Source organism: Python bivittatus, unplaced genomic scaffold (assembly GCF_059951505.1).
Source record: "Python bivittatus isolate LINGU-HERP-01145 unplaced genomic scaffold, Pbiv_v1 ctg000210_np1212, whole genome shotgun sequence".
In the NCBI taxonomy this organism is placed as follows: Eukaryota; Metazoa; Chordata; class Lepidosauria; order Squamata; family Pythonidae; genus Python; species Python bivittatus.
Window position 1 is genome coordinate 14,655,785 of NW_028277053.1, and position 23,477 is coordinate 14,679,261.

The following is a 23,477-nucleotide window of genomic DNA, read 5'->3' on the forward strand; positions in this document are numbered from 1 at the left end:
GATAAATTGATCAGTGATAGACTCTTAAGACGTGAGCCTCTGAAAAGTGATCTGCTTCTCAAGGCTTTATAGTCCTAAGTGATCTTAAGAGATTGATACAAAGTCTTAAGCAAGATAGTTATTTTAGCCAGTTTTTCTTTTAAACGATTCAGTGATTAATCTACCTGATGACAATACTTCTTAAGGAGGTGATTCAGTACTAACACAGATCAAAAGTTGGGATTCTTCTGAGAAACTTCAAAACTTAACATAAATGACAACTGCAATAACAAAGGCCCTTATGAATATTTTTATTTTGGTTCTGTCATGCTGACCCAAGTTTTTTGATGGAGGGTAGGGACGGCTTAAAGAACAAGGCAAAAAAAAAAATCACTATAGTTAGATACATTAGAAATTATTTCCATTTTCAGTGTTCAGTTTAATGAACAAAGCCAATACATTGTTATAATGAGTTTTGTTTCCAGAAAGAAAATTATCCCGTTATCTCATGCTTCACTATTGAAATTGGCTAGAACCCTTCATTAAGCCAAATAATTTGGTTGCCATGTAGACTATAGTAGATACATTTTATTTGCACCTGGCACTCGTGCCATTCCTGAAACCATCTTGCACTCTTCAAAGAGGTCATTTCAGTAGGATATTGCAGAGGGAGGGCCTCACAATTTCTCTGTCCACTTTTCTGCATGTTTAGTAATACATATTGTTGTTCTTCTCAGAACATTGAATACCTCAGGGCTTTTACCTCTTCCCAATATCATTACAGGTTTTGTTTTTTTTTGAATGACAAGTTGTGCATAGATTGTTATTTTGCGGTTGAAATATGCAGGCTGACATGGTAAAATATCTTTTTTTTTTCTTTTTCCCAGTTTTATCGAGCAGAAATTGAAGCTCTTCATTCCTCTGGGACGACTGCTGTTGTTAAGTTTTGTGATTATGGAAACTATGAAGAGGTGTTATTATGCAACATCAGGCCTGTTCAAGCTGACACCTGGGTACGTGATAATAAATTGTATACAAAGAGATAAAGTACATATTTCTTATGAACATGGAAGCCATAAACAGATGACTGGTATTGTACTGAGGGTTTTCCAATAAAAACCTGAAGAAAAGAATTCTAGAACTGGTTAAGGTGTTTTTTTATTGCATCTCCATCTATAACTATGCCTTAAGAAGCATGTAGCCTTAACTTCACATAATAACATTTGTAAATTGAGCAATATTCTCTTTGCTTTTCAAGCAAATAATTATTTACATGGAGAATAATATGGTTTTTAAATGCATTCTGCTAGACTATGGATTCTAATTGATGGTTTCCCTGTGGTTTGTTCTAGTTTAGAAATCAGATGAATTCACAAAATTTAAACTCGAGGGTTTTTTCCCTCCATTAAATAATCCTATTCATTGTATGTATACCTAAACTTATCATTGTTTCTATAATTGTATTAATTGTGTTCTTTTGACAAACATATTAAATATATTTGAGCTATAGGGTAGCCATAAGGATTTAAAAGGCGTTGTAAAATGTCAAACATCTTACACATTGAATGTATGGAAAAGTGCCAAATGATGTAATTATAAATAGGGGTTATTTTTCTGAAGTGTGCTTAAAAAGAAAAAAGAAGCTCCTCCTCCTCCCCCCCCACAAAAATGGGCAGGGACAGTGTTTTCACTACAAAAAAAAAAACTTTTGCATTTGCTCAGATTTTTTTTCCCTCCCACTTAGCTCTAGTGGGGTTATTGTATGGAAAAAAAAGAAATTATTCTTCTCCAAACGTATTTGCTTGAGTGCAGCAATTTTTGTTTAGCTCACCTTTTGAGGTTCTGTCTACGTAACCAGCCTCATTATTCATTCTCATATTAATGGTACATAGAAGACAGAACATTAAAATCAGCTTCTGTGTTTTTTAAGCTTGGAAATGCTGCTTTGCATCCTGCATTTTTGACTATTTTAAAACGTTCACTAATGTGTTTATAAATGTTATTACTTCAGAGATCCAAGTTTTACTCTTATATAGCATTAAACATACTTTGGTATTTACTCTTTCATACAAGATTCTGCATCTCTTAGTGCAAGTTCTTCTAATGATAAGAGAAATACTGTAATTTGAGAGTGGGGAAGGGCAGGGATAGATACTAGATGTCTAGTAGATATTAGATGTCTTGAAGGAAGGAAGAAAGTCAGGTGTATAGTTGATAGTTAAAGGTATCAGTTCATCTACAGTGACTTCAGAGTTACCTGTTGAATATTTATAATAATAATCATGGCCATTGCTTCAGTGCGTGACCTCAAATTATATATAATACAAGTAAAATACATGCATTCAGACTTAAAATAAACAGACTATGTCCAGACTGGACTAAGGCGGAAGGTTCTCACTGGATTTCATGGGTTTGGGTAGATCAAGAGTAGGAATGATGTTTTAATTCCTGGACATCTCCAGAATACTCCCCATACTGTGGTCTGTAAGGACTGTCCAATTAAATATTTTCTTTTCTTGCAGTACTTCATTTTGGAAGGGCACTGTTCTCATTTCCTTTGCTACTCTCAAATTCAATCATTTTTGTCTGTTAGTAAACCAACCAAAAAAAGTACAGTTTCTGGAACTATAACTTAACAATCTTCTCCATTACTGCTTGTGTCATGATGGATGAATAGCATTCATTTAATAATAGCAAAGCACATGGTACAGGAGATAGGAATGAATTAAAGAAGCAAATACATTTTAGTTTTATTAAACATAAATGAATGATTACATGAATTCTGTATTTCTTTTCATAAAGCAATAAATATGGAGTGTTGAATTAGCTTTTACTATGTAGATATATCGAGTTTTCATTAGAAAATGTGGACAACAAAGTACTTGCATTTCCCTTTGTTGAAGGATTGTTTAACCTTTACACTTGACTAGAGAATGTACCCATATATATGTAATCCACTGTTGTGCTAAATGTGGCAGTGATCACAGAATAAAGGCATATGTTTGCAACATATCAGCCCAGACTTAAATGCCATCACCATAATAAACTCTTTTCTCTTTTTAAAAGCATGCATTGTTCAGACAAAGTTAAGTCTGTGCTGTAGAAATATAAAATAAACACAAACAACTTAAACCTAAAGTGTTATATGTTATTTTCTCAGATTTAGAAATGTTACAAATGAGTACATGTTTAACAGGGCCTCGTTTTATTCTCAGTATAAGTTTTTCTTCTTACTTTCAGATATCTTTGTGCCTTGCAGTAGTTTGTCTTTATTTACAAAGGTAGAACTTTAGCATCTGGTTATAGTAAACTATTTGTAGCTTCATCTGTTCCTGAATGATACAGAGATGATGTTGAGAGAAGGTGTTTTAAAAGCAGATGCCATTTTCAAATATATATATTGGCCAGTAATTTAGGTTCCTTTCATAGAACACTTGTCAAATTAACATTCTTGATAAGAGTCTCCTGTGTATTATAGAAGATTTGCTTAATGTATTCTAGAAGCATTTTCTAACTTCAGGCTCATGGCATCGTATCACTGCCCTCCATACATTGAATATATCCTTGAAGATACACTTCTAATGCTTCAGTTGATTACAGTTTGATCTACATGTTAAGTTTTTAGTTATTTCAGAAAACTCAGTGCCAAGTATTTCTCCAGTGCCATTTCCAAAACACTAACTTTACAAGTAGTGTAAAATTTCCAGTAGAGCAAGAGGGTGAATTGGTTTCATTCACATCAGGAAGGTCATACACTGTGATCTTACACAGATGTGAATCTGTCTAAGGGTTCAATATTATTCCAGAATAACTAGACCATCTGTATGATATTACAGTGATAGGATGAATTTTGCTTCCCAGGAGGTTGTTTGTGATATGATTCTAGCTTCAGTGGAAGAAGGAATAATAGAAAACAATTTATATGCAATTGCTGTATGGTGATGACCAACTTTTACACTGGAATATTTATCTGGATTCTTTATTTCTGACTGGGTTAACAACCTTATGGCCAAATAAATAGTAAGAGTTGTAGAATCCCAAACTGCTGATCCTAGGCACACTTCTTGACATTTCTATGCAATTATAATGCAGCATTTTGAAGATAACAGATCAAGATATTGCTTGTAGCTTAAAATTAATAAACAGAACGTTTTTATTTGATTTAAATTTACTTAAATTAATCTCGTCTATCTTTCCCTTGTGATTTTTGATTCACTTCCACTAGCTGTGACAGCTGTCAGATTTCATTACAAGGAAAGATTGGACCTTGGGTGAGAACTAAAATTAAAATAACTTAAAAAAGAAAAGATCTTGGTTGACACGTATGCTAAATGTCAGAAGGATATATAGAATAATTTTAAAAGTAAATGTGGTCTATTCACAGACTAAATTTGAAATACATGTGTGCTTAAAGGCTCTTTGGTGCTGATCATCTGATCTGCCAGCCACACACATTTGACTGTAGTCGTAAACATAAAAATCATAAGCTGCTCTATATCCTTTTGCTCCAACTTGATGCCAGCTGATAACAGTTACCCCTTCCAAAAACTGGATTTCACTTAGACATTTTCAGTGTGCTTCAGAGCAGACATTCCATCTTCTGGTTTCAGAAAATTCTGCTTTCACTTAACACATATGATTTGATATGTTCGTTTTCTCATAAATATATACTAAAATGCATTGCTGTCCTGAAATAATTAATTTTGTTTCTTGTGGAAGTAATTTGTTGAAGGGCAGAGATCTTCCTGGACTGGTCAAATTTAGAAAGATTTGGAGTTGTCCACTTAAAGCATGGCTCCTCCAAAACAGGTAGAACTGAATGCTTCCAAAAGTTCATTAGTAATTTGGAAATTTAGAGGGACTGAGAGGCACAATATGACACAAAAATTCTTTTTTTCCTTGTCTGAAAGTAGGCCAATTTCACACTGCAGTGATGAATGGTATATTAATATAACTTGCCTATTTTTTCTTTAAAGGGGGAATGTAATTATCCTCCTGAAATTATAAGACCCCATTTCTACAAAAACAAAAACAAAACAACCCTCTGTGTCTTCCTACTAATGATTGTCCCTGGACTGAGTGTCATTTATACCAATTGCCTGCCAAAAATACAGGAAGTGAGTGTGTCCTTTCTGGAATATTCCCCACCCCTGGATGTACCAGGAGGACTATTCTTGTAAAAAATATTCGGAATTTATTCTTCAAAACTTTTTACACTTAATCTTAACTCTTAAAGGAGATTAACAATGCCTGTAATGCAATTTTTCCCAGTTCTGTCAGGCATTATCAGTTCCATTTTTTAGTCAACCAGCACAAAAACACATGTACCAATTTGTCTGAAATTTGGCCGGCTTTGTCACTCCATAAAAGGCCACTAGTCCCGGAAATTCATCTTGATGATGGCAGATGTCCATTTTGATTGCTTTTTCATGAAAACAGTACTTGGATCAGGTAATAAACTCAACATTGCCATGCTCATTTGATTTACATTATGTACTCTGATCTAGGACCACTCTGTATTTTGGAAGATTCTGCACTCGCGTTATGCAGTGTATCATGCCACTTACCCTTGAAGCATTTTATTGTGTGAAAGTGTGAACAGATGGAAGCATCTGTTCCATCCTAAAATTCTTTAGTATAATTAATTCTCAATATAATGAGAAATCATGTATCGGTGCCTTTTTTTGATAGAGACAGAATCCTTAACAGGGTTGAGTCAATCTAAAAAATATAGAGAATGAAAGCAATGCATTTTTATGTTTGAGATCACCCATACAGATGCACTTGCTGAGAAGAGGTGATTTGCTATGATTCCTGCTGTATGTTCTGGAATGGTTTTTAAATGCAAATGAAGATCTGCAAATAAATTACCTTAATGAGGAAGGAGTACAAACAAAGCAATATAGTTTCTGATGCTGTTTTATGCATTTTGTAATCAAGCTTTTTAGCACCTTTATAAGAAGGAGGAGAAAAAGGAACCACAGATTTTATTCCAAACAGTGGTCGAGAGGAAAGTAAAGGAATAGCAGAATATCTGCAGGGCTTGTTATTAATTAAATTATTATCTTATCCTTTAAGAGTACACTTTTTTTTTTTTTTATTCAAATACCAGTCAATAGAGAAGGAAAACAATGCTACTAAAAAAAATAATGTGCTATTTTCCTCTCCTACTCATTTTCTGCTGCTAGGTATTTGTACATATGATTAACCCTCAGTCCTGGTCCACATCAGGGGGAAAATTCAAGGGCCTGGGGGCCGGGGGGGAATATACTTCTGCAGATCTACAAGGGTCCAGTTGCTGAAACTGTGACCAGGAATGTGGCTTTTCAGGAATGATAGTCCACCACATTTTTCCTCTCGTGCCGCATCTGAATTTAAAAGTAGTCAAAGGTGGCCAGTTTTATATAGCTTTGCAGGTGAAATGATGCTATCCAAGAAAAGTATCTCAATGTTTTGAAGTATTTCCAAAACATTGTACAAATCTTATTACTGCTGTCTCAGTATTTCCATTAGAAATGTAAAACTTATTCAAAGCATGCTACTAAATGTATCTAAGGCAAGTATTTAGTTTTCTGAATATGTTGAGAAATATAAACATAGACCCAATATATATAGATTGAAGAATATTAACAGAATGCCTCATTATTTTTCACTATTTTTCCTTCCAACTATATTGCTAAGTCCTTGCGTAACAAAATAAAAATGTACCACCTTTTTTTTCTTGGCACAAAAATTCTTAGTAACTTGTTTTTTTTTCAATAATAACAAGAGGGGATTTGGTGTTGCAAATGAAAAATAATCCAGCTTAAAAATGATTTAATTTTGGTGTCTGTAGTGAGCAAAGGTTCCCCATTTTGTCAAATAATACTTGATTTTTTTTCATAATTTAAGTATTTGCTGTGAACAACCTGCAGCCAGAATTAGTCTGTTAAACAATATGAGATGGTTCATTTGATTCAATTTCCTCACGTCCCTCATGCATTACCTTTAAGGGTTCGCAGCAGCAATTCAGTAATGCTTCACTTTTTGAAACATTTTTGGTTTGGTTCTGAAAGCCAACGAGGAAGTTTATAAGTGCTTAAAATGTAGCTTTTCATAACTTGTGTAATCATAGCATATTCAGGTCTTGCTTATTTGACATTATTTGGTTCTAACGTTCAATCATGTTGAAAAATATGAGCCTTCATCAGCATATAGAAATGGCCTGTGAAAATAAGCTGCTGTTTTAGATAACCCTGCGGTCCTGGCAATGTGGAATTAGTGCAAGATGGCATCACTCACCTCCCCCCCCCCCCCAAAGTGGCACTATACATGCATATTTAAGAGTACAACTAAATTTTGTTTTCAGTTTTATGGATGTTTGGACAACAGCTATTTCTTCTGCCAAAGTTTATTTTAGCCACTTTCAAGCAACTGAACGGTGCTATCTTCTGTTGAAAATGAGAGCCTAGCTATTTCACACTGTCATTCTGACTCCAAAATTAATAAAGCTTAAGTTTAGATAAACTACATCCTTGGAATGGTACTGATATTAATGGGAATGGCCATAAATCCCAGAAAAAGACAACTATTTTCTTACTATGTTTTTTTATTATGTCAATTACAATTGAAATGGATCTTGCAATGTCTTCCAGTCATTTTTTTTTTCCTTTTAGACCAGCCCACACAACAAAAAGCTGGCTAAAACTGTTAAATTGTTTGATAATTGCTCTAGTGGAAAATCTACTAATTCTTCTAAATAAACTGTTTCAGCATTCTATCACTTTTTAAAATATTCTTTCTTTTCTAATTTTCATATTTCCAGTGGCAGTACTCTAAGGAGCATTTGGATTATATCTTCTTGATATGTCCAGTTGACTTTTTATAAGTTTCTGTTTAACCTCACAGAATGAAGAGCATAATGCTTTTGATATTCTTAACTTGTGAAATGTCACTTAGAATAATCAGGAGAATGATTAATTACCAGCTTTTAGGTTTTTTAGGGCCTGTCTAGCTCACCTAGATGAAATAGCCAAAAGGACAGTAACAGATCAGAATGATTTAGCAGAATATATACTGTGTGAAACTCAGTATACTGGAGTTTGGAATGTTGAAAAGAAAATTATTAGGCAGAAGAAACATGGATCTTGGAGGGCTGTAGATTGTGATTCTGTCTTTACAGTAACGTTTCTGGACACTGAAGGTTTTATAACAGGTTCCTTGGTAATGATGTCTAGTAATATTGATATATTTTAGCTTCTTTTTCATTAAATTATACAGAGGTCTTTGTAGTGATCTGTGCATCTTTCAAAAACTAACATACAGAACTTTCTATAATTGGGCAAGTGGGACACTCTTTCCTGTGTGTATCCATAGTGATCTACCTCTTACCTTCATTGATTGACTGATGATGACGATGATGATGACGATTTCTTCCATGGAACAACATTTGGGGTTTTTTTCCCCTTTGATTAATTATTTGTTTTTCTTCATTTTTTCCCCATCCTTGTCTTACATTTGGACTTGTTTTGCACAACTGTGGTGCCTTCTTCACTCTTAGTAGTCATCTTTTTAGATATGTTACATCTTGAAATAATAAGCTGCATTGAGCAAGAGCACAGAGATTATTACCACTATTTTGGTGAGAGGCATATCCAAAACTTAAGTAGTCTTTGTCACCTGCTGTTTCAGAAACTAAAAAGGGGAGGAATAGATTGTAATCTTGCTTACATTTTAGGAGCCTTTATTTGAAGCCTTTTTGGTCTAATCTGTACTAGATACTCATGATTAATCTTTCCAAACAGCTGTTTGGAAATTCAGGATCATTAGTCAATATTTATGTCCATCAATGACCAATAAAAATTCAGCAGAGTTTGTGATTGTTTAACATTTTTTCTTTAAATGGTAATTTCCACTCAGCTGGGTCTTTTCATTTAGAGATTCAACTCTTATTCAAAAGAAAGGCCCAACTCTGAAGACCCAAGGTAAAAGTTTTTCCTTGGGTTTTCAGAATTTTTCCTCAAAATATTTTAGCATTTCTAAGAAAGTCTGAGGCCAGCAGCAAATTCTGGATCTTCAGTATGTAAGTTCTTCCATAGAACTGAGGAAAATTGGCACAGTGACACTTGCACTCTTCCTTCTGATTTTTTTTTCCACATAAGAGTTTTATTTGCCTTTTATTGGGCTTAGATCCTTATGAAAAATAGATCACACCTTGATTTGAATGATTTCAGTATGTATGCATTGTTCTGGGAATCATTAGTTTCCAATATTTGAACTGACTATTCCACTGGATTATTTAGGGTTTATTACTACTGCATTGCCCTTGTTCAGTAGAGGATTCAGATTTCCTACACATAGGTGATTGAATGTTCACTTGACAGTAACACAATGCTTTGAGATTACCATTCCTGTTCTTTGCTTTGTGGATAATTAGCCATAATTATCCTGAAGTAGACCTTAAAATTTCAGCTTGGCTACCAGCTCCCTGTTGGATTTAATCATTCAACTATTTGAATGCAGAAACAGATTCCAGTACAACCAGCTCATCCAGAAGGGATATGCTGTCTCGACAAAGAAGAGAATCTAGTTGACAGCGTCCTCTGAATGTGGACTTTCCAACAATGTGGACTTTCCAAACCTATTTTGTAGTTAGAAATGTTTGTAGACTGTTTCACCAAGTAATTCTAGTAGTTTTCTAGTCAGATGTGGACTGATTGAGCTGTGTTAACTACAAACTCCAAAATATGGTTTTTACCCAAAACTGATGCCAAAGCTTTGTGCCAATTTTTTTTAACTATTCTACTGAGTGAGTAACTGACATAGATAGTTTGAGGAGCTATGGAGTACCCCAAAATCAATATAGCCCCATTAACTTCAAACTTGCATCCAGCTTTTGTATCAACTTTGGGCCATTTTGTTCCACCAAGTCCAGGTTTTGTATTGCTCCCACACAAACGGTTCCAGCTTAAAATTAATTTTATGCTAAGTGAATGGAAATCATTTTTTTTTTTGCCATTTAGTTTTTGGCAACTCATGCACTAAGAATAGCAAATGTTCCTCACTTCCTATGTAAATCTATTTTAGTTCTGATTTTAAAAGAAAGGAAACAAGATTCAAGTGCTTAAACAGCTTTTGTAGTGCCCTTCATAAGGGGACATCAATGGAAAAATATACTCAGGTACAACGATAATTAATTTACTCAGCTTGTAATACTTTTAGTCTACATAAAATGTTTTATGTGTTCAAATTATATTAGTTGTTTTGTTTGTGTGGCTCTACTATGAACAGTATCTATAATCATTCATATAATGGGCTTTGACAAATAAAATTTGGAGAGGCTGGTATTCCAGCGCTAAAACCAAAAACCTTTAAAAGTCATTTAGTTCAACACAGACTTCAGAGGGATGAAATATCAGTGCATAGTGTAGCTATTAACCAGATTAATAATGTGTGTGGCTGAAATAAAAGCCTTTATGTAACCTTTCAAACCATTATGGAGAAGTGTAACAAAACTTCTTAGGTCAGCCTAATTCTTCGAACTGCACCCCTTCCTAACTTTAAGCCTTAGAGCATTGACATTGATTCTTGAGAAAGGGGCAAATCTAGTTTAAGAAGATACGAGAACTGAAATCTACATTCATGAGGGGAAACTTTATCTTGAATGTGAATAAAAAGAGATGTTTTCTGTAACTATTATTTTAAAAATGATTGTTTCTGCTACTGTTACTACTAACAACAATAGCAGCATTACAGTATGGCTGGGAAATAAGATTCTTATTTAATCATGTAAGTTTGAAGATCAGATGTAAGATACCAAGATACCATGCCCCCAGTGACAATAGTAATCTAAAATCAACCTAGTACAGAGAAAGTGGCATGATGTATTAAAACGGTATCTCGTGCTTCTCATCCAAAGAGTCAGACCCCTTCATGTCATCCAACAGACAACTTCTCTATCAGAAAAAAGGCATTCATTTTAGTTATGGTAATTGTCTGGAATTCTGACTTTGTTTCGCAAAGTAAAAAGATGTGACACCATGATCAAAAATTGCCAAGTAGAAGAAGAAGAGCAGGAAGGAAATACAAGGTGAGAACAATTACGATTGGCAGGCCCCATTATTTTCTAAGGACTATCAAAGAGCTCTCATTATTTCTAATGGACAGTCTTGACCTTTTAAGTATATCCACTGGGGAGAAGGTGAGATTCACAGAACTGACCTAAATTTGGATGTGCTCCAGACATACAGATGCACAGTCATTATGAAAAGAGGGCATGCCAATTATTTGCTTTTGCAGAAGGACATTCAAACTTGATTTGAAATGTCTGTATCTGCTTAATAATAGGGAGACAAGACCCAACCTTAGTGGGATAAAGCAGTTCAGAACTAGTGTAAAAGTTTTGCATTGGTTGAGATTGACACAGATATGATTTTAAGTGCTCTGGTTTCCCTCAGTGAACAAGGCAAAGTGTGTGTGCGTGTCAGGGGAAATACAAAAATAAGACTTGGTGGGCCTGAAAGTTTCAAAACCAGTATAATACTCTGGTGCAGATTTTGAGTAAAAATAGTAAATTGTTTTTTAAATGTTTCCTATGAAGTTCAAACTGAATTGTCTATGGGGTACAAAAATCACATGGTGGAACAAAATGGCACAAAACTGGTACAAACGAGGATAATTTTTTTAGTAGAAATTAGTTAAAATGACCAGCCTTTGGAGAAGGGTTAGGATTTATTTTCTTCAATACACTTCTTTTATTTATTGCCCTTTACAGTAATCACAAAGATAAAAAAACAAGCCATATTCTCATCATCCTTGATGGCTGGGGGACCCATAGTTGGTGACCCTGCTTCTGTCCTACAGAGATTAGTCTTTTCTCCTAGAGGCATCAGACTTCATCTCTCAGGAGTGAAGACAGATTATCCACCCCAGGGCCTTCATCCTCAAACTGCCCGAGTGTGACATATTAATTCACAGTAAAATGGAATGACTTGTAGATGAGACACATAATCAAATGATTCAGTTTTCTTTGGTTTTATTGATTTACTTGTTTGTTAGTGTTGTATCTCCCTTTCCCTTCAGGAGTTCAAAGCACTATCTATAGCACTGCCTCTTCCCTCCCTCTTTTTTTTTTCCTGAACAACTTGTGAGGCAGGTGACTTGTTCAATTTCCTGGAAACATTCATAAAATTGCAGCCAGAAGGAGGTTGCATATTCCTAGAATGATTGCTGTAATGGTAAAAAAAGTAGAGTGTCCCTCAAGGAAGCTTGACTTTTGAAGTCTTTATGAAAATATCCATGTTTTTTTCTTGCAACTACTTCTGGGTTGTTCTCCACTCCAGTCCATCATGAGCTGTGGAGTTCCTAGAATTCTCCATGCACTGACCAGCTTGGAGCCTGCTTAGCTTTCTAAGGTCATTCATGGTCAGCTAGCTGGAGTATCTTAAAAAACCAACTTAATCCAACAATTGATATACAATCGTGTGAAAAAAAAGTACACCCTCTTTGAGTTCTATGGTTTTATGTATCAGGACATAATAAAAATCATCTGGTCCTTAGCAGTTCTCAAAAGGAGGTAAATACAACCTCAGATGAACAACAACACATGACATATTACACCATGTCATCATTTATTTTACAAAAAGAAAGCCAAAATGGAGAAGCCATGTGTGAAAAAGTAAGTACACCTTATGATTCAATAGCTTGTAGAATCACTTGCAGCAATAACTTGAAGTCATCGTTTTCTGTATGACTTTATCAGTCTCTCACATCGTTGTGGAGGAATTTTGGCCCACTCTTCTTTACAACATTGCTTCAGTTCATTGAGGTTTGCGGGCATTTGTTTATGCACAGCTCTCTTGAGGTCTCGCCACAGCATTTCAATAGGGTTGAGGTTTGGACTTTGACTGGGCCATTGCAACACCCTGATTCTTTTCTTTTTCAGCCCTTCTGTTGTAGATTTCCTGGTGTGCTTGGGATCATTGTCCTGTTGCATGACCCAATGTCCGCCAAGCTTTAGCTGTCGGACACATGGCCTCACATTTGACTCTAGAATCCTTTGGTATACAGAGGAGTTCATGGTTTGTTCAATGACTGCAAGGTGCCCAGGTCCTGTGGCTGCAAAACAAGCCCAAATCATCACCCCTCCACCCCTGTGCTTGATGGTTGGTATGAGATGTTTGTGCTGATATGCTGTGCTTGGTTTCCACCAAATGTGGTGCTGTGCATTATGGCCAAACATCTTCACTTTGGTCTCGTCTATCCAAAGGACAGTGTTCCAGAAGTCTTGTGATTTGTTCAGATGCAACTTTGCAAACCTAAGCCATGCTGCCATGTTCTTTTTAGAGAGAAGAGGATTTCTCCTGGCAACCCTTCCAAAGAAACCATACTTGTTCAGTCTTTTTCTAATTGTACTGTCATGATATAACATTTAACATGCTAACTGAGGCCTGTAGAGTCTGAGATGTAACTCTTGGATTTTTTGCAATTGCTCTGAGCATTGTACAGTCTGACCTTCGGGTGCATTTGCTGGGATGTCCACTCCTAGGAAGATTGGCAACTGTTTTGAATGTTTTCCACTTGTGAATCATCTTTCACACTGTAGAATGATGGACTTTCAATTGTTTAGAAATGGCCTTATAACCCTTCCCAGATTGATGGGCAGCAACAATTGCTTCTCTAAGATCATTATTGATATCCTTACTCTTTGGCATTGTGTTAACACACACCTCAGTACTCAAGACCAGCAAACTCCTAACACTTTGGCTGTTATAGAGGTAGTCACACTTGCTGATGATCAGTTGATCAAAGGCATTTGATTAGCAGCACCTGACTGCAACTTAGCCTCTTCATACCTATGGAAGCAGTAAGGGTGTACTTACTTTTTCACACATGGCTTCTTTCTAACTGGAGATTGAATTACAATTGTAAAAAAGTGGAGGAAACAGATTGGAAGTCTGAAAGTCAACCTCAATATTAAAATGTAAAGACCCTGGGTAACAGCTGTTGGAATTGTGCATGTAATTTCTGGTAGAACTGATTTTGTTTTTTTAGAAGGTATCAGAAAAGTAAAGGAGAATAGGTTGGTATACCAAATAAGGCCTGGTTTTGAGATTAAAAATAAGAAATGGTATTGAGTGTGAAAGTATTTTTTTTATTATTATTATTTTAATCCTTACTTAGTTCAGCTGGCTTTTTCCACAAATGTTATGAACAAAAGGTCTGGTTAACAAGGACAAATTCATTTAAGACATCTCCAGCTCTTGAAAAATGTTTACTTGTGATATAAATAGTATAGCAATACATATAAGTGTTACCTTAAATTTCCACATATCTATGTTGGATTATAATTGGACAATTAAAAAATAGTTATATTTCAACTTATATTCATCTTACACTGTCTCAAATGCTCTTCAAGGCAACATGTTCAATCCTTCAAGATTGCTCTCTGTGAACATACCTATCTGTGCATAACATCAAGCTATTATGTGGCTGGCTTCTTTTTGACAAACCATGAGGAAGGGAGTTAGCAGAAAACTATAATAAGCAACCATAGTTTGCTTTCACTGTGATATGTCACTATGAATGAACCAGAATCTTGTTCTTGTACTCTGCCTATCCCATTTAGATATTGAGAGAACAAATCAGGGAAAAATACTGTGACTGCTTATTTTTAAGGCTGCTTCTTCAACAAAACCTGGTTAAAATAATCCTAGCTTATTGTTATATATGTTTGTATAATTATAATTTTACTCACCATCCTCAGTCTACAGCTCTACATCTGTGGTATGATAAGAGTTAGGACATTCATCTGGAGGGGGAATGACTTAATCTGCATTGATCTGTTTGTTTCATTTCACTGGATCTTGTACTTCAGAAAATAGTAGACCAATTCAGAAATTAAATTGGGTGGTAGCAGTATTTATAAGATAGCATCAAATAGGATTACATCATGTACAATCTAAACACATTTTATCCAATTTACTGTTGACCATTTCTGCCTTTCTGGAAACAAAAAGAATTACATAAACTAGGTATCATGTAAAATTTCCATTACATGTACTCTGTGACCTGTAACAATAGTGAAAAGACTACTCATTTATCACACTTGGCCAGTTAATTCACTTTGTCAGGATTCACCATGCTAATATAATTTAATATAGTATAGAAGTTCTTGATTTTGTACGATTGAAGCAAAACCCAAAATATCGCTGTGGTATTTTTATATAGGGCATAATTTGAACTTGAAATGGTATGTGTATGTTAATTCTCAAATTTAAGGGACATGTAGGAGTCACAATATCCCTATGTGTAATTTCAGCACAGTTATCATACTCTATACCAGGTCTTACTAAGCATTTGAAGGGCAGCCATGCAAAATACATTGGCCCAAGCAAAGCGCTGTTCCTCAAGGCACTGTGGAAGTCATCTCCACCAGAAGGCTTGGTGCAACTACTTGAAAGGCTAAGTTGTTTTGCACATAGTATATAAAATATAGATAGACATAATTTTTTCTCCCACTCAAGGTCATCCATGGAAGTTAAATGCAGAGAGATTCAGGATCAACAGATGAACCCCCCCCCCCCCATACAGCACATGTTAAACTGTGGAATTCACCTGGCTTGAAACTGTGAAGGAAGGTGTGCAGCTGTTTCAATTGTAAAGTTAGCACAGGTCCTATCTGTAGCCCTGCTTAATGATCTGCTGAACCACCATTAGCTTGGAATATGCTTTGAATACAACTGCGTAGATAGTATGTTGCAGCTATCTAGATATGAATCCAAAATAGGGTCTCTTTTGACAAATCTGCAGTGATTAAGAGTGGCTGGATTGGTGCCCCAGGCAAAGTTGGGTAAATAACCAAATTCAGTGCCTGATCTAGGAGCCCCATTACTGGATTATTCACAGTTTTGCAGTTATTTTCCAAGTTGTAGGATAGGATTCTGCTTATCATTGGTTAAATAAGGCCAATTCCAACAGAGCAACCCTTTCACAGCCAGTCCTGATTATGTTTCATCTGCATATCTCTTTGAAAATCTCCTTTAATGTTGAGTTGTAGTCTTAGGGACTTCACAGATACATGTAGTTTTCTTGGCAACAGTACTGAAGGATCTTTTCCGAGTTCCCAGTCCAACTTATAGTCCTACTGTTTCTATGCTTTGACACTGCTTAGATGGTTAATTGAAGCCTTGTATTCCTTGATCATTTCCTAACTCTCAGGAAGCATTTTACTCCTTGAAAAAGAAGACAAGGCTCTCCTGAGGAGGAAGAAACTGACAAGACAACTGATGGAATGGGACAGATTGATTCCCGTGTCTTATTTTCCTGGTGGCAACAAGGTTTAGACCTGGAGTGACCAACTCAATATCAAGCAATAACAATATCAAGCCTACATATTATCATGCTTTAGTTCTAACAATAGTCAGAGATTTGGATCCATAGATGATAATGCTAAACTTATCATCCAATCAGCCTGCTGTGTATTATCAACAAATTATATGCAAAACTTATCTACAAAGATGTGCTGACTCTAGAACAAGCAGGTTATAGATCAGGCTTCTCAAAAGTTGACCACTTTGCATCACCTGTCGGCAAAGGATGCCAGTTTACCAATGGGCGCTCTCTACACTGCTTTTATAGATTTGAAGGGGGCATTTGACTCAATTCCACGTGAGAGTCTATGGAAGAAACTGGCAATTCTCCCTCAACCACTGTCTTCTACAAATAATGCTGATGCTGCATGTTGATGCTGCATGAGGGCAGGTTAGATGTCCCTGTGGATAACTGACTGTGTCTGTTCCACCCTCCAAAGGATGTATTCCAGCTCCCCTAGAATTTATTTTTTACATTGCCCTTGCCAAATTCATATTCCATAGTCCATCTCTGGCTCACAATTCAGGGTCCATGTTATTAAATGCTGAAGATGATGCTATTCTGTCTCTTAAGTGGAGCTTTGATGAATAGTTTGTGTGCTAGCACTATTTTGTCAGACCACAAAATAACTAGGCAAAACCCAAGGTGGTTGTAGTTACTTGGATAAATTGAAACATTAACAATACCTACATTGAATAGGTGAAGGTCTTCACGTATCTAGGTATTTATTTTCAGTCCTTCTTCTGCAACATTACTCTTCAACTCTTAAGTTGCAAATGCAAAAATATTCTAGTGCAGTAGCCTGATACTTGAGCCATAACTACATGTCCATAGCAGTCAACTTATTAAAAGCCAAAATACTAAACTTGCACTGATAGACAGTTGCACCTCCCCATGGAACGACCAAATTATGTCTGATCTAATTACTGCAGGTTTACCACACACAAGCACACCCCAATCTATATCTATGCTGGGTCTCTGGAGAGAAGTCAGATGACACAGATGATATTTCATCTCTACTACAATGAGCTTATGTATCTGTCCCTTATCAGTCCCAACTACTTTCATCACATTTTTGTGCCCTTGCAAATAGTAGGTGTGAATACCTTTTCATTGTGCTGATGGTGAGATTCAATATATCCCCATCAAAAGCATTTATGTATAATTTCAGATGCTGAAATTAAATCAATTGGATGTGCACTTTGAAGTGTTCCATAAACCATTCTTGGAGGTTGGAGTTAATCTCCCCTTTAATCATAAATGACCCATGTTGGCCCCAACAGGCAAACTGTATTTCCTACTCAATGATCAGTATTCCAAAATTTCCAGAAAAGTTGGAAATTCAGTTCTATAGCAACTGTTGCTCAGCTTTGTTTAATTTCTGTTATGAACAGGGCTCTTAGGCTGGCTGCTCTGTATTTTAATTGTGTTTTTTCATCTACACCCATTGAATATTGATTAATTGGTTATATGCCATCAAGTTGTTCTTGACTGTTAGCAACTACACAGATTTTCTCCATGACGTTCTATCCCTAACCTAGTATTTTAGGTCTTTCAATGGCTCTACAACCATACATAAGTAAAATACAACAATAATATCCTGGATGGATGGATGGATGGATGGATGGATGGATGGATGGATGGATGGATGGATGGATGGATAGATAGATAGATAGATAGATAGATAGATAGATAGATAGATAGATAGATAGATAGATATTTCCACCTGTCTCTCGGATGATGCCTCCTCTTTTCGAATTTCTTGAAGAGGATATTGTTTCTGAATGGTTTCAGGACTACAGACCAATGGTTACTGTAAAATACTAAAATTTTCAGTTGTGATACACTTTTTTATGTATTATGTATTATATTTGTATTCTACCTTTCCTCACAAGAAGCTAAGGTAGTTCCCTCCCTTGAAGTTTCTTCCCACCATGCACTGTGTGATTGGTGACATTTAAGGAATATGAGCAGCCCAGGACAGGCAATGAATCCCATTGGCAAATCATTTGTGTCATTCTTAGAATGGTACAGAACAGAGTCCTATCATTCTCTGCTTTTCAGGTCCCGTTTATATATAAGTTCACTCCCCACATTATTATTGCATTCATCCATTCTTCCACAGATAGGGTTCTTTTGGGAAATAAAATATTTGTCCATTAATGCTGTGGCAGAGATAGCCCTGCCTATTTCACTTTGAATATTGTAAACAAATAATTGTCCTTCCCTTGCATTGTAAGAAATCGCCAACTTTTAAAAACCCTGAATCATACACTGAGCATTGTCAACTGAAAGTCTCCTTTTTCATCTTTAGAAGTTTCCGTACTCATTTTACCTAACTGCATTTATCCTGATCTCAAACATACCCACATTTGATCTGTGTTTTGGGAAGAGCCTAACCTGTGACTCGCCTCTGTGTTTCTTCTGTTCCTTTTACAAAGACAATTCCAGGTACATAGAAGCTTTTTAGGATATAATTGTGCTCATGTGCATTTCTAAATCATGTTCTTTAATTGCAGGAGGAGGAAGAAATGACTTACGAGCAAACTTTAGAATTTCGCAGAGGGGGTGACGGGCAACCCAGGCGGTCAACACGGCCCACTCAACAATTTTATCAACCTCCAAGAGCTAGAAACTGATCAAAGGTAAATTATTGCTTCCTACAAGTAAGAATCTAGCTCTGTTCTTCTGGAAGTCCCTTGACATTCTGAGTATCCCTGAAAAAGGAATGTGTATTCCTTTTAAATAAAATATCTATGACACATATGTCTGGCCTGATTCATGATTGGGTGAGAAATGCAATGGAAAGTGGCTTATAAGGGTGAAGAGTTGTAATGTATGTCATTTTAGTGCATACAACATGGAAACGGTTAAGTCACATATTAAAGGGGGGGTGACTTAAATGTCTTGTGGTGTCTCTCTTTTCTAAATGTTCTCTATATAATCATAACACATACAAACTGTTTTGTGAAAATGGTGAAATGATCCCACGTTGTCCTTTTTCCCATTTCAGATATTCATCGTGGCAAGAGCGTTCTGCATTTCTTCACGCCTGAAGGGTAATATTTCAGAAAGATGCAGACAGGGAGTACAGAAATCTACCCACCACAGACTTTTTTTTAAAGTTAATGCTGTGAAGCTAAACTTTTTACATATGAAAAAAAAAAAAAAAAACATTGTTAATACTGACATCAATAAAAGCCACCATGCTCAACATTGTCTTTGCTTTGTGTTTTCCTGATTGCATGAATTATTAGTGAATGCAGCCCTAATCCCTCTTATTTCAAAGAATTGATGGACTCTATTAAAATTTCAGACTTGAAAAGTTGAGAACTGAGAAGGACCTGTGTTTTTGCATCAGTATACAGAGGCTGAAACATTTATTATTGCTACCCCAATAATGTTACTGCCCAATCACTTAAGGCTTTATTAGCATGCATTATATTTACCAGAGTACAAGATTCCTGCCCCAGAGATCTTACAGCTCAAAATCTAACCCTATGGAAACAGAAAAGAGGGGAAAGAATATGCAATTTTCTAGGTTACATTTTGCTTATGTCCAGAAGAACTACAGATTGCAGCCAAAGACTAGTTAGGTAAGACAAGGAACTCAAGAGACTTCTCTTTGGACCCATATCACTACTTTATTACTGTCCCTAACAGTAGAGCACAACCAGGGAAGCTTCATTGCAGGTAGTCCTCGCTTAGCAACCACAGTTGGGACAGGCACTCAATCGCTAAGCACTAAGTGAAACATCATGTGACCGTGACAGGCTTACAATCTCACTTCAGTCGTTCAGCAAATCACTGCAGTTGTTAAACAAGACATCACATGACCACAACTTGCGATTTTACTTCTGGATCTCTCTCAATTCTGCTTGTTGGAAGCTGGTTGCAAAGCACACGAAAGGTGATCACGTAACTGCGGGACACTGCGACAGTCATAAATGTGAGGATTGGTCACCAAGCTGTTTTTTTTTCAACCATCATAACTTTGAAGAGTTGTTAAAGGAGGTAGTCGGTAAGCAAGAACTACCTGTATTCAGCTTTCAAGAAATAAGGGGTTAGGATACCGAATCTCAGAAACTGAAAAGGCAAAACTTCTCTCCTCATTTGTGAATGGTTTCCTCAAGATGGGACTGCGTGAGATGTTTGAACCATTTTTTCCCAGCCTGTGAAACTGAAGGCTAATGGCCCTTTCACCAGATAATCCTGGCCCTAAACATCCATCTGCTCTTCATCAGAGATGCTTTGAAATCTTCCCTTTCTCACTCACCCTCAGTCAGTTCTCTTACATTATTCATTATGTCTCCTCCATCACAGCACAGAAAAATTAGCCAAGGTTTTCTCATTGTAATTTATGGACTCCTTCAATTCGGTCCTCAAAGCTACTTGGAATGCATAGAAAAAGATACTTTGTCTCATGCAATTTCATTTCTAAAATAAATCTGAGCACCACTCAGATGTCTTGCAAGACTTGAAAGTGGTGAGGCAGGAATCTCTGACTCATATCGGAGAAAAGCATTTTGTAAACAAGAGACAAATTCTCAAGGCTTAGAAAGGAGCAGTTACATCTTCGTTTTTCTTGAGGCCGAAGATTTCAACCTAAGGTTTAACGTATACAGAAGGCAAGGTTCCAAAGAGGTCCTGGACAGAAGATTTCTTTGTATCTATGACTTCCTAATTCTCTGCAATAAACTACCTATTTAATGTTCTTGTACTTGCATAGGAATATGGAGTGAAAAGAGGGTTTGATACTTGGTACAAAGCCTTGATACGTCCTTGGAAGCATTATGTATTCATAGGAGAGCACATTTTTGAATATACAGTATCCCAAATTCTGGCCCTACATCTCCAAACAGGACTGGGGAACCCCTTACCTTAAAAATCTGAAGAGGTGGTAGATCAGGAGAAGGTAACATGGTGCCAAGAAAGTAACTTTGTGCCATCCAGAGAGAATTTTTTAAAAACATTTCAGTTTTTTATTTCCCCTCCCTCCCTCCCTCCCTCCCTCCCTCCCTCCCTCCCTTCTTTCTTTCTTTCTTTCTTTCTTTCTTTCTTTCTTTCTTTCTTTCTTTCTTTCTTTCTTTCTTTCTTTCTATGGTGCCCTTTTCCATGGCCAATGGTTAAGGATTATATTTCTGAAGTAGGGATCTCCAGACTTTTTTGCTGGACCCATCGCAAATCAACTGGACCCATCGCAAATATACCCAGTTAAAAAAAAACAGTTTACTTACCACCTCTCCTGCAAAATTTCTCATTGCCTACTTTCTCCTGTTCCTTGGAATATTGCCACATTCCAAAATACTTGCTCAATATAATAGATTTGTGAGCCCAAGAAGATACTGTATTACTATTACGTAACTGTGGTTTACAATGCTCGCATTACCCTGTTAACTTAATTGGGCTATCACATCTTCCTTCCTTTCTTCCTTTTTTTGACAGCATTTATAAACTGCCCCAAGTCTTAAGCTTGCAGTATTTTCTGAGTGGAAACTGCAGTGCATAAGCTAAGACAAAACTTGGTCACAAAGATAGAGTAAACCTAACATTTGGACACAACCGTGCATAAGGGGGAGAGGGCATCCATGTGCTTGTTAACTGGCCTTTTGTTGTAATTAAGCTTAGCGTGTCATGCAGTAGAAGACGTGGTCACAACAGTTTCTTAGCCTGGCCCAGATGAAAGGGTTGGGGGTCACAGATCACTTATTGCACCAGAGCATGTCCTGAAGTTTAATGTTCAGGGAGACTAAGTACAGTGTAGATTACATTAAATACTGGTGGATGTTTTTAATTGTAGAATGTTTTTAATATTATTTATTTTATGGTATGTTTTTATTGTACGCTGCCCAGAGACACGTTTTGTGAGATGGGCAGCTATATAAATATGATGAATAAAATAAATAAATAAATAATAAATGAAGGGCATTCTGAATAACACAGAATTTTTTAGTATTGATTGGGCTAAGTGTGTGTGTATATATACCACAAAATAACTACATGCTGTTCAACAAAGGCTTGTCTGTAAACAGAAGATTTAGAAACTAGAGAATCACTAAAGCGTTTTCTAATTTTGCCCCCACCTTACCTGCCATAACAGCGCATTGATTTTTCTCAGCATTGGACTATTTACATAATGTGAAGGGCAGAGGCATAATGAAAAATAATGGTCTTTGACATCCCAATTAGTAAGATGAATGCCACTGGCTTTTGAGGGATATGTAGTGAAAAGATTAGAAATCTGTTTCATATAGCGCTCTTTACTTAAAAGACATTTGGGTGATCAATGAAACAAAAAACTAATTTTACTGAGTCCTTGTAAGTACCTGCCATGCAAAGGTGAGCATTCATTGGATTAAAAGCATGTATCAGATATGAATGTCACTTCCACAGGAAAATATTGCCCACCATTTGTAGTTTTTAGGAAAGGTTGAGATGCAGCTGGAAAAGGGTGACAGGGAAGCCCTATGAGATAAACTTCGCTGGTGGCAGTTATGAAACAATCCACCACATCTCTTTCTTCTAAGCCAGTGTTGTCCAAACTTGGCCACTTTAAGACGAGTGGACTTCAACTCCCAGAATTCCCCAGCCAGCAACCCTAACCCTAACCCTAACCCTAACACTGTTCTAAGCCATCTCTATGAGAGCTCAACTGTCTCTTCTAACTTTTGCTTGACCCATGTTCAGGGTAGGTAGGAATAAAGGGATTGTTATTCTGCATGACGGGTACACAGAATGATGCTAGAATGTCCTGCAAATACCATGAGTGCATACTTAAGTCCTGAATAATAGATCACAGATGTGATTTGTTTGCCCTGCTGGAGCAAATCACCTGACTGTATGTGGTCTTATTGTCTGCACTGCTGAGTCTAAAACAGTTGAGCTGTGTCTGAGAGCCTTCTGCTGACTAGCCTATTCCTGAATAGGGATTCAGTGCCTGGAGAACTCAGAGTTACTGCTGAGCTCTGGGGCAAAGCCTGACACTAACTCAGTTAAACATGTTGTAGAAACAGGACTATCAAAAGGAAACCATTAAGGAGAAGGTAACTGTAGTGAATTATTGTAATTCATAGCAAATTGTTGTAATTGAGTGTAATTCACTAAAATAATGTAGAGAAGAATTGGCTGAGCAGGTTCTGTGTTAATGT

At 36.4% G+C, this 23,477-nt stretch overlaps 1 protein-coding gene across 1 annotated transcript in view; it reads left to right on the top strand.

Annotated features, from left to right (window-relative positions):
- Window positions 1-19,543, top strand: part of TDRD3 (tudor domain containing 3) — a 60,110-nt gene extending 40,567 nt beyond the window's left edge. The window contains exons 12-14 of the mRNA XM_088139513.1: window positions 867-992; window positions 18,849-18,974; window positions 19,343-19,543. Of these exons, the coding sequence (XP_087995639.1) occupies window positions 867-992; window positions 18,849-18,968 (246 nt within the window). The 3' untranslated portion in view covers window positions 18,969-18,974; window positions 19,343-19,543. The remainder of the gene's footprint in view (window positions 1-866; window positions 993-18,848; window positions 18,975-19,342) is intronic.
- The last annotated feature ends 3,934 nt before the right edge of the window (window positions 19,544-23,477 follow it).